Source organism: Gymnoscopelus microlampas, assembly GCF_963454915.1.
Source record: "Gymnoscopelus microlampas genome assembly, chromosome: 14".
Lineage (NCBI taxonomy): Eukaryota > Metazoa > Chordata > Actinopteri > Myctophiformes > Myctophidae > Gymnoscopelus > Gymnoscopelus microlampas.
In genome coordinates, this window is record NC_139951.1 from 24,374,697 (window position 1) to 24,393,548 (window position 18,852).

Sequence of the window (18,852 nt, forward strand, 5' to 3'; positions counted from 1 at the left end):
GAAGAAGAGAGCAGTAAAAAGGGCAAAATTGGGACAACTGGAGGTGGCAGTGACTGAGGAGGTACAGTCACCTCTTGGGAATCAGAAGGTTCCCGGTTATATCCCCAGCTCCCCCTGGGACAGTGTCGAAGTGTCCTTGAGCAAGACACTGAACCCCTAACTGCTCCTGATGAGCAGGTTGGTGCCTTACAAGGTTGCCTCTGCCATCGGTAGGTGAATGGGTGAATGTAATACACATTGTAAAGAACTTTGGATAAAGGTGCTATGTAAATGCACCGGGTTCTACAACTGCAGCCATTAGTCAGGAATGGGAAGCTCTTTTGTATTGGCATTGTTTCACCACTAGGGGGAAACATAACATTTAGATTTTAGACTGTAAACAAAGGTCACTGATAAAACAACAACTTCACACTTCTATCATACAGTATATGAACACATTCTACTGGCATTATATGATGTAATATCGGTGTTTAGAATTTAAGCTTATTCTACTGTGGCACTTACTGTACATATTCATTATTACGCATCATTATTTCAGTCCCCCAACACTGTTTACAAATATGGCAACATCTCTTATACTGGGCTTATATTGTGACAAACTAATGTACAATATAATACAATTCAGCAACAAAATAAAGCAACAACAGGTGGATATTTCTAATCTATTTCACTGGAAAACTATGAAAACTAATAGAATACGCACATCACTTGGTTGAGGGGTTGGAAGGTATCATGAAGAAAAAGAATAAACCCGCACACTTATCTGCTCCAATGTAATTTAATTAATAGGTCATTCATTTACATTTGATCAGATGAGTGTGCTTGTTTTTTCTTCACTGGACATATTATGACCTTGCGTACACATTCTTGTATCCTGATTTTCCCACAGCCTGGACCTCAGTGAGAACTGCTTTTCTTCTCTCTCTGAGTGTCTGTTTACATGCACCCTGCTGTGTCCAAGATCCAAAACCTTAATCTTGCCAGAAACACTCACCACAAACAAACAACTGGTGCAACTCGAACTGGATGTGTTCTCGTTGAGTTTTGTTTGCCTAAGCTTCAGCCCATCTCCTATTAGTCTGTGTCGGTGGGTTTGTGTATCTTCCCACCCTCACCCTGGCATGTGGCAGCGGCAGGCGGTATGCCGGGCGTCACAGCAGGGTGCAGCCGACCAGTCCGTGGTGTAGTCAGCTGAGGACACCGATGGATCAGTGGCGATGTCCCACAGGAGCTCCTCCCTGCCTCTGGTGACCCTCTGCAGGGCCTCCTGGTACTCTGCCGTCCCACGCTCTAAGGGTGTCTCCTCTGCCTCGTCGCTTTGGAGGTTAAATATCAGCGGTGGGTCGTGGAGCTGCGCCTTCCCCATACCTCCGCCGCATGCCTCTGCTGCACCTAGGTGGAGCGAGACAGAAAAGAGGAAGGGGGTCGCTCAATAAAAGGACAGACTGTTATTGCTGATTGCATTGTATTCATGTTTCTGTATCATTGGTTTGGTTGCGGTTGTAATATGTAAGTCAAATAACAAATATGTTAGTCTATAAGAGTCTATAAGTCTATAAGAAATAAGTCAAATTAATCTGTTGATTCATGTAATTTCATTTGATCTATTTCCGTCTGCATACTATACTAGGGTCAGGTGTGGTGTACAGGAGGGTGCTACTGTTACCTTGCTTGACCTTTTATTCAAACAACTATAGGACAGTTACACTCATGCCAAGCTGTTGTTTGGTGATTTCTCTAGCTTGGCTCGTTGGATCCTCGACTTCCTCTCCAAAAGAAGAACCCTGAGGGTGAGGGTGAACGATTGCATGCCAAGTGAGCTCTCTTCATCTACAGGGGTGTGTTCTCTCACCACTCCTTGATATTCTGTATACAAATGACTGGCAGACCCAGTTTGTGGATGACTCAGATTCCACCATGATGATGAATCAAGTACCAAAATTTGCTCCCATAATTAAGTCATGGCCATGTCGTTCAATGTAACAAAGGACATGTGCATTGACTTCAGACACCATCCTCCCACTCAAAGCATAATTTTAGTTATAAATTCCTTGGTTTATTATGATCTTACTTTTGAATGTAATTCTGAAATGGTTTGTAGGAGAGGTCAACAGCGACTTTTCTGCGTAGCCTACTAAGTAAACAATTTTCTTGTTGCCCGTTCCCAGATTATTCTCTTTTACAAATCCAATTTTAGAATTTCCCCTAATCTGTTGGTATAGAGATCTAATTCTAATTCCAAGAACGCACTGGCTAAAATAGTGAACACAAGCAGTAAAATCCTAGGTGTCCAGCAGAGTACTGTTCTACATCAGTCATGTGGTGAAGAGGGCAAATTCCATACTCTCTGACTGCACCCACCCTCTTCATCAGGAGTTTCAATGCCTACCCTCTGGAATCCTCTCAATTAAGACAAACAGATACAAACAGTCATTCATTTTCACAGCCATTACCCACCTCAATGTAGGGAAAAGAATGTGTCTGTGCTACTCTTAATAATGTTTGATTATTTGTTTTCTATTGCACTGTATGCTGCAAAACCATTTCCCCATCGGGGACAGATTTGACAAAGTTGAGTTAGGATTTCTTAATGGAAAATGCATGGCTTCAAGCTTTTGACCTTCCTACTGTACCTGTCATGTAGAAGGCTTTATATTTCCCACTTCTGACGGCCTGTAGGTCCCCAAACGTCCCTGCAGCGCCACTGTTTGGGTGGAAGAGGAACTACAGATGGGGACACAGGATACTTAACAGGTGCACATGCACCCAAAAATCTGTCCAGTGCAACTAAAAAGTTTCATTCGCATTAGCGGGTCTGTACAGTATGTATGAGTGCAGCTTAATTATATGCTGGTGCACTTTTATGAAAAGGTTAGGCGCACCAGTGCAACTACTGAATGGTTAGTCTGGAGCCCTGAGTTTTGAGGTATGATAATGTATAACCATGAGTTATGTACTACAGTATGTGCACAATGAAGACAGAGTGTTGTGTACCTCGTGTCCAGTCTGTGCGGCACGCAGGAGGACATTTGTGGCATCTATGCCATCGTATCGTCTATCTGAGGGAGGCTCCACCCCTGCCAGGGACAACAAAGTGGGGAAGATGTCCATACCACTGAGACAGGAGAAGACGACAGATGTTACAGAGTGAGAGTGTGTGTGTGTGTGTGTGTGTGTGTGTGTGTGTGTGTGTGTGTGTGTGTGTGTGTGTGTGTGTGTGTGTGTGCGTGCAACATAACATTTACAACGGATGGGCAGATTCCCATGAAACTTGGGAGAAAATGATCAGTGGGACATCCTAAAGAGGTGATGCACTTTTGGGTGGAAAAGGTCATAGATCAAGGTCACAATTAGTCATCGTCTGACTGTTATCAAAACAAGTTGAATACAGATGGACAGATTTTCATGACACTTGGTGGGAATGAACAGTAGGCTGTCCTGAAGACATAATAAATGTGTGGGTAAAATATGTCACGGTCACAATCAAGGTCAGAATCGAGAATGGATGGGCCAATTTTCACCAAACTTGGTGAAAAGGGGGGGGGGGATAACAAATCAGCTTTATGAATAAAACTGCCTTGAATTTTGCCTTGAAAACTGAGGCAAGTTAAAGGACAGGAGTCACATCCATTTAGTGCTTAACAACACTGATCTCTAACATCATCTACTGAACCTATAACGTTACCTAGTGGGCTAGGAATGAGCCTCAGTAAACAGCTCACTCAGGCAGTCAATAAAAGGTCAAACTAAAGCACACAGTTTAACAATCTATCATGATAACTTTAAATCACACAGTTGGTTTGTTGCGATAGAGAAAACATTGCGCTTTTAAAATGGCCATGTCATTTTAAGTTAAGTTAAGGACAACACACAATTTTCTTTGATTTTCACCACACCACCTCCTGTGAGTAACAACTAACTATTGTTATCATTATACAGTATTTTATGTTGTGCAGGAAAGTAAGAAACTACACAGGTTAATGTGTAGATTAAGCCACAACCTTTTTATGTACAAAGCTCCTTAGATTTCTTTCACGAAAAGTATTATTTGATGATTTAAAGTAGCCAATAAATATAGGGATTGTGAAATCCTATTTTCAGTGACCTGTCTTTTGCAAGTGCAAGTGAACTACCCTCCTACTATCCTCCAAATGTGTGCCATTCAGTGATGATTCAATGCAAAGTTCAATATGAAACCTTATGCTACGGTGCGATACCTGAGTAGGGCAGAGCTGGTGGTGTTAGCAGGGATCCTGCCAGGCCAGTAGGCCACCGTGGGTACTCTGTGCCCCCCCTCCCAGGTGGTCCGCTTGGCTGAGCCCCCGCCTGACACACAGGGGATAAACACAACGATTTATAGCAGCAGGAGAGTCAAGACTCATTAAATACATTTTAATGTTTGAATGCTTTAGTAGTCTGTGAGACAAATGTGTATCCCAACATGTGTGGCCATTCAGACAGATGGCAGCTCTACCACTTAAACCCCAGTGTCCCTATCCTGGGGTGAACATTCGCCAAAATAGCCGATCTACAAGCTCACGACACCCCGCAACGTGCTGTGAGCTTGTAGATCAGCTATTTTCGGCAAAGATATTTGGCGTGGGGGGGGGGGGGGTGGAGCAGACCTAGTATAGAGCCCTGGGGACTCCAGTCAACTCATTATAAAGGATTTAATTGGTTAAAGTAAATCAGGACGTCATTTTTTATCATGTGACCCGGAAAGCACTAACCTTTGTTAGTCTGCCATTTGCCTTTATAGGGTCCTACACTGCCGGCATACTGGCACTTCTGCTCCCAGGGTCCATTGTCACCTAAAGACACAAACAGGCATGAATGCATTTAAGGAGTAAGACTGCTTTAAGCCTAGGTGTCACATGCAATGCGCCACGATTTTCAGTTGGAAATCAGTTTTGACTACAAAGTATACAGTATATCAGTCTTTAGAGCAACGTTTTCTAGATCAGGGCCCACTTGAAAGTGTTCGCAGCCCACCCATCTGACCACTTAACGCTGGGTTTAGGGTAACCATGGCAATGTATTATCGCTGCAGAAGGGCTGCAAGAGACGTAGTCCAATTGGCTCACCGGTGAACCAGATGAGAGTGTTTTCTCTGTCTGTGTCATCAGAAGCGCTCTTGATCGCTCCCACCAGGCTGTCCATATCTCGCAGCCAAGCGGCATACGCCACATCCTCTCCTGGGTGGCTGGCGGAGAGGAGGACATCCTGAGAGAAGGAAGGGGCCAGGGGGACGTGCATGTGGGCCAAAGCTACGTAGAGCAGGAAGGGCTGTCCTCGCTCCCTGGAAACACATAATGTTCCCACAAAGAAAGTTTATAAACTGTATGTGCTAACAAGAGATGATCCCACATTTTGGTGTTTTGATGGTGGTGGTACTGAATCAGATTCAGAATCTTTATTCTCACATCACAGGTTTACAGGTGTAAAGAAGTAGGAGACATTCGGTTTTGTGCAAGCTCCATCGTTTTTGTTGTATTTAGGAAGTGAAAAAGCAAAGAAAGGGGGAAAGGGAAACAAGGGGTAAAATAAATCAAACAGTAAAGATTAACATGTCAGGGATAGGCAAAAAGATCAGGAATCAAGATATATACATATAATATATGTATTGTATGTATCTTGATTCCTGATATTTTTTGCCTATATACAGCAGCATAATCCAGCTGGAACAGTATGTACATGAGGTTAGACATAAGGCGCATAAGGTTAGGCACAAAGGTGGTAGGACTTCGGTAGGTCCACAAAGCAGCTATGTACTGTATACGAGATTAGACATTAAGGTTCGAAAGAGTGTCAGCAAATTGTACATGAGAGATAAAATACAAACAGAGTGTCATGATATAGAACTCCGCTGCTAGACTGCTTACTAATACGAAGAAACGTGACCATATCACACCCATATTAACTGCTCTCCACTGTTTGCCTGTAAGATCCAGGAGCAATTTTAAGATTTTATTTATTACTTTTAAAGCCCTGCATGGACAGGCTCCCAGTTATATTTCAGATATGATGGTCCCTTATAAGCCCTGTTAGCTCCTCAGATGGGCCCTCTTGGTTGTTCCTCAAATGCACCCACATGGTAGATCCACAAGGAAAAGTGAAGTCCAAGGCCAGCCTGATGACAGGCAGTGGTCAGGCCTTGTTCAACAGTGTCATTGTAGCTGGGTGAAAGCTGTTTGGAAACCTGGTGGTGAATAGTGTTGTCTAACACACCAGTCCTAATTATCATACTGCTCAATGGGTTGAGATCTGGTGACTGTGAATGCTATATGATTCATATAGTTTCCATAGTCAGTGAGGAACCACTTATGCCCTGTGGAAGGGGGCATTGTCATCCTGGAAGAGACCACTCCCATCAGTATATGTGTTTCATCATAGGATAAAGGTGATCAACCTTCTTTGACCCGGGACAAATGAACCCAAACCATGCTTGAGAAATGCCTCGCACAGCATAACAAAATCAAGGTCAACTGGCCCTGCTCAGCATTTCATATTTCTCCTTTCAATTATTCATTTTTTTTTGGTCATCTGTCTGTATAGGTTTAGTTGTTTGATTCTCACCACACAACACCACTGATAACTCATACAACCACTCTACCTCCACGGATTTACTGATTTACATACAGTAGTACATAATACATTGTGTTATCATTTACATCCTTATTTACACTAAAGCCTGGACTAACCTGTTCTTTACCCTGTTCTCTCTTTTGTTGTGACCTTTAGCATGCAGTCATAACAAATGTACATTATATAGGCCAATAGCCTGTACAGGGAGTGAAAAACAGGCTAAACAAAGCTAAGGATTTTGTTATTAAAAATAACAAAACACGGAGGGATGAGTAATTGCAAATCAATAGGTTGTTCTGACACAATCACACTACATACCAGCACTTAGCTTATAGCAAAAACGGCCCTCACGGAAAATATACCTTTTTATGATTCTACTCATGTCTCTAGAGTCAAGTCAAAGAAGTCTAGCCATTAGAAACTGTACTTGCTCTTCCCCATTTGTTGTGTGTGCAGTGCACGTGCACACATGCAAGAGAAAGCAAGAGGCATTGCTTGGTCTCATTGCAGGAATACCAGAGATTGTACCAGAAACCATGGTGAAAACATTTCAAGTTGTCAAACAAGTTACTGTTGAGTCACTAATGAGTAGTATGGGCAGTTTCTCTCTTGAACCCACGACACATTCTATTGTCAAAAATACACACACACACACACACACACACACACACACACACACACACACACACACACACACACACACACACACACACACACACACACACACACACACACACACACACACACACACACACACACACACACACACACACACACACACACACACACACACACCTGCTGAGTCAGTGAAGAGCACTCTGTCAGAAAAGAAGAGGCTTGCTTTCTTAGCATCAGGATACTGGCACAGATAGACAGGTTTGCACAGCAGGCTTCTCCAATGGAATGTCCACATGCACAAACAAAAACATGTACAAATGCGTTCAGTGAACTGATGTAACTCCGTGGATGAGGACACATGTTCAGAGCTATCTTAGTTCACTGAATGGCATGGAAGACAAACATTGATGTACGGGTTTGTAGGCCACGTACACAATTGATTATACTGTACAAATGTAATGGAGAGGACTCTGTGTCTTGTTTTGTTCAATTGTAACAGAAGCAGTTCACAACTGCCAACCCTGTGGCCTGTCCTTCATTTCAAGGAAAGTAAAACATGTTTTGCTTTATTAACCCAATGGAGTGAGAGGGAGTGACCTAGCTGTGTCAAATGTTATGTCTGAATCAAACCCATGACGTTGTGATTACACAAGTAAATTCTACTTAATGCACATAGTCAGAAAATGATTTTGATGCTTTTCACTGTTGTACGGACAGCAGTTGAAACGCAGTCTCTGATTGGACCGATCATTTTCTGATTTCTCATACTCGCTATGGGCCGAAGTCCAGACTGATACCGGGGAGGAACGTGAGAGTGAATCCACGTTATCAGTCTGACTAATGCCAGACTACATAGTTTTATGTGTACTGTACCTTGCACTTTGTATGATCCTTAATGCAGTGGACGTGTATCTCTGTGTTAGTGTCCACAGGTTCAGCGGCTGTTCTACGATACTGCTGTTCTCAAACAGAGGAAGAGCCACCTTGGAATAGCAGCCCTCATGTATACTCCTCTTCCCTCTAGAATGGAAAAGCAATCAAACAGCAAAAGTGTGTGTGTGTGTGTGTGTGTGTGTGTGTGTGTGTGTGTGTGTGTGTGTGTGTGTGTGTGTGTGTGTGTGTGTGTGTGTGTGTGTGTGTGTGCGTGTGCGTGTGCGTGTGCGTGTGTGTGTGTGTGTAGGCACATTGTGCATGTCTAGGCATAAGGCAGCAGTAAGTTGTAATAATACCTTACTATCTGCAAATTGCCAGTAAATGAGTGCAATGTGTACTAGTTCTGTTTGTAACAACAGCATGGCTGCCTACCTGTATACCTGTGGACCTGCGTCACAAGGAGCACAGTGGGGCAGGTCATACCCAGGCACATCTGTGCAGCCCATGTCGTTACTGTAAGGAATGCCAACGTAGTAATCAAATCCTGCCCAGGAAACAAAGTTAGAATTTAAATAGTCATGCATCCGTAGCTCTTTCACAACCGTACCTAGCTATACTGCATAGGGACAAACACGTTTAACCAACCAAATCTACAGTAACTTTTCCATGGGAATGGTTCCTGCTGTATAAACAAGCCCAGCCAAGGACAAAGCTCTGTCATGGGAGGAATTTCAGCCTAATTCAAAAAGGGCTTTCATTACATTTTGTCAAGTACTCTTGTCCAGAGATAGTGTGCTCAATGGGTCTTTTTCTTTGGACAGACATAATACACATACATATATTTTATACGTATTACTTACTTACTTGCTTAGTATGAGCATTTTACTCACAGAAGATAACAGATTTTCAAGTGGGAAATGCAATGACAAAGTATAAATTAAGCTGTATCCTGGATTGAAACCTGACAGAGGCAAAACACCTGTTACCTCCATCTTCTTTATGTCTGTCTGTTCTAACAAATTACAAATATACAAAGGAACAATCATTGACCAAACAGTTAAACTCTATCCCACCCACCCCTGTTAGTTGGACTGTAGGGTCCGTTGTGACCCAGGTGCCATTTGCCTATCATGGCGGTGTAGTATCCAGCCCCCTGTAGCAGCTGGGGAAGGGTGACCTCCGACAGAGGTAGGCCCGCCACAGAGCCCACCGCAAAGTTGTGGGTCACCCCGTTCCTCAGGCCGTAGCGGCCCGTCAGGATGGCGGCACGAGATGGAGAACAGGTGGAGGCTGGGGAATGGAAGTCAGTCAGTCTGGGGAGAAATAAATAGTTTTACCATTTGGTGTGCAACAGGACATTAAACACGATGCAAAATCACAATAAATAATACAAATAAGATTGCAAGAGTTAAGTCATTTATACTTTATGAAAAAACTGAACAAATAAATAAGACATCAGATAAAGAAATGGGACATCCGGGCACTCAAGGTTAAAAGAGGGAACAGCCTTTATTTAATACACGGACATGTTTCATCAGGGCTAAAAGAAGACAGTCTAATAACGATGTGAATTCCCTCCCAGAGCAACTGTCTTAAAAGACGTTAAGACAGAACAATTAATTATCTGGCTAACTGGCTTGAATCCCATATATACATGACTGTAATAGCCAAAATCTTTAAAAGTATATGGAAAACATTACTTCAGTCTTACTGAAGAGGGAGAATTGGTTTCCTACATCATTTTAAATTGGGTTAGAGTAATCACATCATTAATGATTTGCTAATGTGCTTTGTGTAATATTGCCTATATGGATCTTGCCCTTGTGGTTCACTGTATGCACGTGATAATGTGAGCAGAGCTGACATCATGAAGAGACCCAGCAAGTTTTTTCCCTGAGGATGTAACAAGGAACAAGGATAAAAAATAAAGGCAAAACTGCCTATCTGTAATAAAAAACCTTTTTGCTCAGAACAGATCATGCTGTGCATTTATTCTTGCACTTGCACTGTACTTTTTACTGTATATCCGGTTATTAATTATTCCCTCTTCATATTCTATACACTCCCCATTGCTGTTAAAAGGTTTTACCTAAAGTAGCACAGGTTTAAGAACCTGTACTTTCCTGTCTTTTTATATCCAGCATTATCTTGTTATATATTGTGTTATTATCACAGTCTGCAGAGCGTGTCACACCATTATTTTGCTGCTTGTACTTGAGTGAGGGGCAAAAAAAACACAGACTTGGATGACGTGACATGAAGAGGTATCACTGCTAGATTGTTAGAAAAGAAGAATTAATCAGGTTTAGGTGTGGGGAAAAAAACTTGACCTCATTCCCTGCTGCGACATTAGGTCTAGATGGGGTGTATTGTTTGCCATACGACCAAGCTGGTTCGCTCCCAGGTCACCCCAACCTATATCGTCTGCCAGTATGACGATGAAGCTGGGCCTCTTGCTGGGTTTAGCCACCCTGGAGCCATGTTGGCTCACTGTGTGGAGCATCAGCCCAAAGAGCAGGGTCCCAGATAGAAGTAACAGTGATGCTACCTCTGCCATTTTGTTCCAAAACCTAGGGAGGATGGGGTGTTAAATACTTGGTTGAATCCAATACACAATAGAAATGTTGATTAATATGCATTTTTACAGACAATATAATAACAAAGTTCTCAAATTTTCTGGCCTTGAGAATTTGAACACATTCCATTCTCCCCATTAATGAACACCGACCCATAGTCTGAATAAGTGGGCCTTCTTTGGGTCTGTAAATAAGGAAGCTGGTTACAGACTTGAAGAATGTAGGTTGTACCCAAACACTTAAGAGCTGAAGCCATGAAAGATTCAGGAGAAATCTGCATCTATAATTGATTGTGACTGTCAGGGCCAGTGGCTCAAGTTGGTGACAGCGCATTGAAACACAAAAATTAAACCTCACCTTTCTTCTCACCCTACCCTATCCTCACACGCACTTTCACATACACAACGACTAGAATACACACAGCAATCTGACACTGGGCTGGGATCTATACAACTGCACACACAGCCTCAGGACTGAGAGGAAGAGACTGATTTAGATTTAGGAACAGAGTTGACAACTTGACGTAACTCGAGAGAGAGCGAGACACATACTTCAAGTCGAAAAACATGATGACAAAGTATAGATTAAGCTTTATCCTGGATTTCATAGCCTAGAGCAGGGGTCGGAAAGTAAGTTTGGCCTCGGTTGTGGCCAACTTGTTTTCCAAATCAGGTGGGCCAAAACATAATGAATGGCTAATTTAAGAAATGAAACTGCGGCAGACCATTTTATATACAGTAATAAATATATATGAATTGCTATAAAAGTTTATAAAGTAATATGTGTGTGGCATAACTGCATACTGATAGAATTGTGTTTAATTAAATGTAACAGGTGCAGATATAAATGCTTGTGTAATCAATTTGTGTAGGCCACATCCTTTTTATTACATTTTATCTGGAGAAAGAGTCATATTCCCTTTCGAAGAGAGATAACAAGCGCTTTCACAGTATAGAGGAGCTCAAGGTCTCTTCTTAGATATGGAGAAAAGTGTGAAACACCTGCCTGTCATTCACTCTCAACATGGAAAAGAACACACCATCTCTGTCTCTGTCCTATATCTAAGTTAATTACATACATATTACATGTAATAATAATGTAATTAATGTACATACCATGATTGCAACGGTACACCGCTATTTGTAATTATGTATTTATTCTATTAGGCCTGTTAAAATTTCACACTTCCTTTGGTAATGTAAAGGTTACTGTACATACATTTGAATCTTTTTGTTATTTAGTTTTAAGTGATCTTCTTATCTATATGAGAGCGAGAGAGAGAGAGAGAGAGAGAGAGAGAGAGAGAGAGAGAGAGAGAGAGAGAGAGAGAGAGAGATGCGCGCGGTGAGGTCTATTGGGTGAGGTTGACTCACTCAATGTAGTGACGCGAGGTTACACTCACTGCAACGTAGGCTACGGCTGCCGGTTGACGCGACGTACACATAGTAGTATAGCCTATCCTACTCGCAAACAGGATCGGATTGTTTTCCTCTGAATCTACGCGCACACAGGTGAGAACTAGACTAGGCTATACACATATTTAAGTATGGGGAAATTATGGCAACATTGATTGAAAATGCTTACAAATATAAAACCACGAGAGAACTTACCAACCCACTAGTACTCTCTGCGCCGTCAAAGCAGTTTTCAAAGTCAGCGGCGCCGGCTCGATTTGAATTAGCTAATGTAAGAGAAAACACAACGCTCTCCAGATCTCATATTCTGATAGAATACAGGTTATGCTGCATTTAAAAGCAGGTTATAGATTGGACGTAGGCTACGTAATGGACTTAAGCTTAAGAAGCACATACCACATGGCTGGCTAGTAGCTACGGCTCTCACAGACGTAGCTTTGTGAATGTGAATGGGGGATGAGCATGAGTTGACAAGGCATGCAATGTGTTCTGCCCGCTGCTGTCCCACACAAGAGACCATTTCACTGTACTTATAACCAGTTCTATAAAGCGGTCATTTCTCTACGACCACAGAAGTAGTGCGTCCATCCGGCGAACAAACACTCCTTTACACACATAGTATTTCTTTAGTGGCTGACTACTGCACGTGCTTAATGAACTTAGGACAGCTTGAGAAAGCCATGCCCTTATTGTGAAATGACTTGGATTAAAAACTAGGAAGTACAAAACGGGTTGCTTCATCTCTTGAAAAACGGATGTCTATAAAGGGAAATTAAAATTATGCCATGTTAAGTATGTCATCTTAGTCTATATAATCTTGGCATATAACTTTGTATTTAAAATAAAAAAAATAAAATGATCTAAAATGTGATCAGTCATTATACTGGTCCATGGTCTGTAGAGAGGAGAGGAGGACATTGACTTATACTAACCCCCTCACCATCTGACAGTGTTTGAACTTTAAACAGTAAAAGTCTATTTAACAATATACAGCTAGTTGCAGCATAATACATTATTTTAAAATAGACCTACAGCACAACAGAGGTGACAGGTAGGCCTGGTGAGATAATAAGCATTGTAAGTAATACCAGAAGGTATAGTGTACTGTTTGAATTTGCAACATACCATCTAAATAATATTCTAAATAACGTGTTAACATGTGGTCAAGAAAAAATAATCTAAGTTACAAAAAACATGAGAACAAGCGTCCAATATATAGCATAGCATCGATCCAAAATAAATGTGCCAAAGGGATATGAGGAAAGAGGTGAGTCTTCAGACTTTAAGATGGAAAATTGTGAGTGAATCTGCAGTTCCTACTGCAAGGGGGAGTTTATTCTACAGTTTGGGATTCAGCAGGGAGAGAAGTGTCTAGTAGGTCAGGACACGTAGAGTCCTGTCCAGGGTGTTTTAGGGACGTTTGAGAGGGCATCAGTTAACTTTCAAGACTAGCTGTAATGTGACTCCTTCTGCGATTACTAGAATGTCTACTGCTTGATAGAAGTGTTTTTTTTACTATTGTAATGAAAAGAAAATAGTCTCACACACTGTCTTCAAATGCAAAAAATATATTATAATAATTAACTACTTTTCAGTCAAGAGATCCTCATCAGGTTATCTACAAGATAAAACTACAAGAGAACTTACGTTCAAGTTATTTACAAGATAACCTGATGACCCTATACAAAAACCTAATTTTAGTAGATTGCCTGATGAAGGTCTCTCGACCAAAACATACATTTTCCTATTAAAAAAAAACGTTTTACATTTGAAGACAGTGTGCTAGTTTTTTCTTTTACATTGTTCAGCCTTTGGTCTTCTCTTTCACACATGTTGCCTTGCAGGTGTGCAAAAATCTTGCTTGTACTATAGTTATGAAGAAAAAAAGCCATCCCAATATTTACTCACAGCAGGCTCATAGACTATTGATGTAAGCGTTGGAACCAAACGATCTCTCTCTCTCTCCTCCTTCAGCCTCGGCCATGGTGCTGTGTGAATTCAGAGGAAAGAGCCTCCTGGGCCCCAACGTGTACACGGAGGCCCCAGACGGAGGCTGGGGGTATCTCGTGGCCATATCCTTTTTCGTGGTGGAGACATTCACCTATGGCACCATCAAGAGCTTCGGCATCTTCCTGCAGGACCTCATGAAGGAATTCGGGGAGAGCAACAGCCGAGTGTCCTGGATCATCTCCATCTCTGTCTTCGTCATGACCTTCACAGGTGAGCGCAGGTGGTGGATTTGAGAGGAGCACCAGTTCAGACTCAGAGGGTTATGTTGTTAGAGGGGGAGACTTGACCCATTAAGACCTGAGGCGTTTCTTTAAAAAAAAAAAGTTTTCTGAAAAAAATAAAATAAAAAAAATTCAAAAATAGCAGATCTACAAGCTCATAGCGCAGCATTTTCTGCTATTTTTGAATAGCCAAAGAAGTCTAAAGTGACACAGATGCGTTCCAGGTCTTAATGGGTTAAGACAGAGACCATAGTTGAGCTCAGGATGTCAATCGTGGGATGAGCCACCAAGGACACTCCAAAAGTGACACATTTAAAAAGGTGACATTTTCAGCATTGAGGTTTCTTAATGTAATACCATCCCGTATCATTGTTCTATTAACATATGCTATTTCAACATGTGTTGCAAGTGGTAACATCTGTTGTTTCAATATACTGTTAATCATGTTGAAAATCAAAACAAATGAGTGTTGTCGGACAAAACTTTTTTGTTTTGCGTTTCAGCACGGTTAACCACGTGGTTGTCTGTTACAGCAGAGGCCTTTCTGATGTACGTAATTTCCCAACAAAGTAGAGTATGGGTCATTGAAAGGTGTGTTAAAAATGGTGTATGTACAATAGAAGCAGCAATGTAATTTATTCAGCTATTTAGCTAGACAAAATCTATAAAAGATCATAGATATAACACAATCTGTTGTTCACCTGCTCTCAGCTCCCCTCTCCTCTGTGATGACCACTCGCTTTGGATTCCAACCCGTTGTCATGACTGGAGGAGTGTTAATCGCTGTGGGAACCATCAGTACTGCCTTTACCAGATCCGTCAATGCAATGTACATCACTACGGGAGTAATTTCAGGTATTGGATTGCACCATCCCCCATCTCTGTCTCATTATACCAGCCGATGTTAAATCATTGACCATCTTACTCTGAACTGTAACTGTAAGCAGGTTGTCTGTGTCACACTTATTGCACACTTAATGAGGAGAAACTGTAAATTATTCTCTCTCTGTACTCCATAATATAACACAATGCTTTTGTAAGAGTGTGTTCTTGGTGAATTTGTCCTGTTCATTAATTCCATTAAATCTGTTAATCTTCTCTCTCTGTAGGTCTAGGCTACTGTTTTACATTCCTGCCCACTGTCACCATCCTGTCTCAGTACTTTAACCGTAAACGGCCCCTGGTCACATCTTTGGCCTCCACTGGAGAGTCCTTTGCCATGTTTGCCCTCGCCCCCGGTGAGTGTTTGCAGGTGTCAGCTGCCAGTCATGATTTGGTTTGGCAACAAAAAGCATGTAGGGAATATATTTTTCAGCGTATAGGTTTTGGGAGCTTGGGGTCAGGGATTACAGGTCAAAATGTTTTGAAACATGTCAGTTTTCTTCAGTGAACACTCCCTCATTCTCTTCCCTCCCCTCTCAGCTTTCTCTGCCTTGAGGGACCGCATTGGCTGGCGCCACACCATGGTGGTGATTGGAGCTTTGCAAAGCTCCATTATCCTCTGTGGAGTCCTGCTTCGGCCGATAATCATAAAGCCCAGAGCAATCCAGGAGACAGAAACAGAGCATCTATCCCCTAAAGAAGAACAGGAAACCCTCAAAAGGCCAGTTGAGTCGAATGGCACCTGTAAACCAAAGAACGTGCGAAAAGACAATGAGCTACCCAGAGGTGATTCTCTGAGCTCTGGAGACTCTGGTGTCCAGTCGTTGAAGGATGCAGACAGTCAAGAGAAGACCTCACCACCTGAAAATGTCAGGGTAGAGGCTCTAGAAATACTGACAGAGAGCGATAAGGAAGGGAGCGAGGAGCCAAAAGTGGAGGAGGAGCAGGGAAGCAGAGACCAAGGGGAGGGAGGGAGGCATGAGGTGTCTCGACAGACTCCTAAACTTTTAGACTTTTCCGTTCTCAGGGAGTGCAGCTTCATCTTCTATTCACTCTTTGGACTGTTTGCCACACTCGGCTTCTTCGCCCCTCAGCTGTACATCATCGAGCTGGCCGTGACACGCGGAGTGGAGCGTGACCGCGCCGCCTACATGCTCTCCACCATGGCTGTGGCCGAAGTATTTGGACGCCTCTCCATTGGCTGGGTCCTGAGCAGGAACCAGTTGAGGCAGAGGAAGCTCTTAGTGCTTCTGTGTTGTATCATTCTAATGACTCTAGTCCTATTGGCTTTCACTTTAGTCACGGAGTTCTGGGGCCTAGCCGTGTGCTGTGCCTTCTACGGGTTCTTTATGGGGACGATAGCGCCTACTCACATCCCCATGCTTGCAGAGGATGACGTGGTGGGAATAGAGAGGATGTCTTCAGCTGCCGGGGTCTACGTGTTCATACAGAGCTTTTCTGGCCTGGCAGGGCCCCCTCTGGGAGGTAAGAGTGATGTTTTATCAGGTTTACTGATAAGTACTTGATAGATTATAATGGTATAGTAGTCTTCTGATGTTAACAATATACTGTACTCTTTTGTCTCCAAGGTGTCCTGGTGGATGTAACACAGAACTATGGCTCAGCATTCTACTCCTGTGCGGCGGGCATGGGTATAGGTGCCATATTCCTGGCTTTTGTACGGCCTGCTAAGAGAGGTCTGCCCTGCAGGAGGACGGCCAAGAAACGCTCCGTAGCCAAAGAGGACTCAGTGGAACAGAGCAAAGAGCAACAGACAAAGGACCAAGAAAGAGACAGCCCACAGGATTACCTGGAGGTGGATGTTGAATTGGACCCAAACCAGGTGGACCAAAACCAGGAGGTGGAGACAGGAAATGATCGGACAGTTATTAGCTCAGCTTGAAGCAAAAAGTGTAGCTTGTTGTATGAAAAGGGTGTCAAGCCATAAGACAGAGCTCTATGTGAAGACTACTGCTGTAAGGTGGAGCACAGACCATATGAACAAATAAATAGATGGCGCGAGACCGCTATGACTTATCAGTTAAGATGACTATCCTGATCATTGTTACAATGGTTTCTGAGGTGGATTTTGGGAGCTTTTATGTCACAACATGGACCTACAGATTGTAACAGTATCTATGCCTTCTATATATATATATATATATATATAGTAGGCTTCTTCCTTCCGTTAATGTCCATCAGTGGTTGCCACAGTGGATCCGTTTCTGTTCTGTCCCTGCATCCATAAACCTCCTCTTACTGCATCCATAAACCTCCTCTTACTGCATCCATAAACCTCCTCTTACTGCATCTATAAACCTCATCTTAGGCCTTACTCTTCTCCTCTTGCCTGGCAGCTCCATCTCGCATCCTCCCAATATAACCCTCATCCCTCCTCCACACATGTCCAAACCAATCTCAACCTCGCCTCTCTTGCCTTATCCCCAAACCTTCCAACCTGGGCTGTCCCCCTAATTTTGTCATTCCCGATCCTGTCCCTTCTTGTCACTCCTAATGAGAATCATAGCATCTTCAGTTCTGCCACCTCCAGCTCCGCCTCCTGTCTTTTCGTCAGTGCCACGGTTTCCAAGCCATACAGTATACGTGGTCTCACTACCGTCTTACACACCTTCCCTTTCACTCGTTCTGGTACCCTTCTGTCACAGATAACTCCTGACAGTAGGCTGCCATTCTGTATTTGTTGGGCACATTACCTTGATATTGAAAAAGAAGTGTTGAGCAGTAGCTGAAAGTGATTAAGTATGAGGGCGGCATGCATACAGTTGGAAGATATTGCTGTGCCACAACCACTAAAGCCATTTAAAATGAAACCAAAGGCATGCAATGTAAAAGAGCATGTTTAATTAGTTTCAAGGCTAATTCATACTTGGCCGCACAACCAATTTGTGACAGAGGGATAGACAACCCCCTTTTCAGTTGAAAATATGTCATCTTACTCGAGCAACACTTGTCGAAAAGGTTGTGTGACTAAGTATAAGTTCACCTTTAGACACTTTAAGTAGAGGGGTGTAACACTGAAAATAGATGACCTCATAATCTGTAGCTGATCAGTACTGTAACTAGCCTCAGTAGTAATTCCCATTGCTGCAGAAACATTTGTGTTGATTATCCAACACAAAATCTACTGGGAAACATTATCATAGCATTAACTTGAAGCTCTGGACAATGTGATGATATGAAAGCTTTAATTTATTTTATTATTTTCAAACCGTCCAGATGTCGACCTTGCACTGTAATGCAATATATATACTATGTAATATGAAATAATGTAAATCACACTAGGATATTTTTGTATGAAAATATGTATTGATTCACAATAATAAAAAGAATTGAGCCTCATAAAAGCTATCTTTTAGCTACAACTCTTACCTGGACAACTCTTTATCATATCACACCGAGTTATAATAGTTTTGTTATTTTGTTTTGTTGCTGCAAAAAAAAATCAATTCAGGTTAGATTCCAGAGTGGGTTTGCTTGTTTCAGTTTAGCTCATATTGTTTAAAATGTTTTGTTTTTATTAGTTTCAGTATTTGTTGTTTCAGTATTTCTTTACTATAATAAGGGGGTGTCTCTCAAGGCAATTGACTCAGTCGTGTAGAAATCATGTAGACATCTAGTCTCAAACATAATATGCACCAATACTCACTCTTG

The 18,852-nt window shown here is 42.3% G+C and overlaps 2 protein-coding genes across 3 annotated transcripts; one reads left to right on the top strand and one right to left on the bottom strand.

Annotated features, from left to right (window-relative positions):
• Positions 1-3: 3 nt before the first annotated feature.
• arsg (arylsulfatase G) lies at positions 4-14,085 on the bottom strand. The gene is made up of 11 exons (XM_084077420.1): positions 13,976-14,085; positions 10,407-10,646; positions 9,154-9,389; positions 8,509-8,620; positions 8,077-8,223; positions 5,085-5,299; positions 4,731-4,811; positions 4,218-4,326; positions 2,995-3,115; positions 2,634-2,724; positions 4-1,392 (listed from the first exon to the last, which is right to left on the bottom strand). The coding sequence occupies exons 1-11, from the start codon at positions 13,984-13,986 to the stop codon at positions 1,112-1,114; spliced, it is 1,644 nt and encodes a 547-aa protein (XP_083933546.1). The 5' UTR covers positions 13,987-14,085; the 3' UTR covers positions 4-1,111.
• On the top strand, positions 12,061-18,793 carry slc16a6a (solute carrier family 16 member 6a). Of its 2 annotated transcripts, none has more exons than XM_084077417.1 (6): positions 12,061-12,163; positions 14,042-14,287; positions 15,010-15,153; positions 15,408-15,536; positions 15,721-16,665; positions 16,770-18,793. In XM_084077417.1, the coding sequence occupies exons 2-6, from the start codon at positions 14,050-14,052 to the stop codon at positions 17,081-17,083; spliced, it is 1,770 nt and encodes a 589-aa protein (XP_083933543.1). In that variant the 5' UTR covers positions 12,061-12,163; positions 14,042-14,049; the 3' UTR covers positions 17,084-18,793. The 2 variants fall into 2 exon arrangements, with proteins under 2 accessions (XP_083933543.1, XP_083933544.1); XM_084077418.1 differs by having other exon boundaries at positions 12,073-12,162; positions 14,039-14,287.
• Positions 18,794-18,852: the final 59 nt, after the last annotated feature.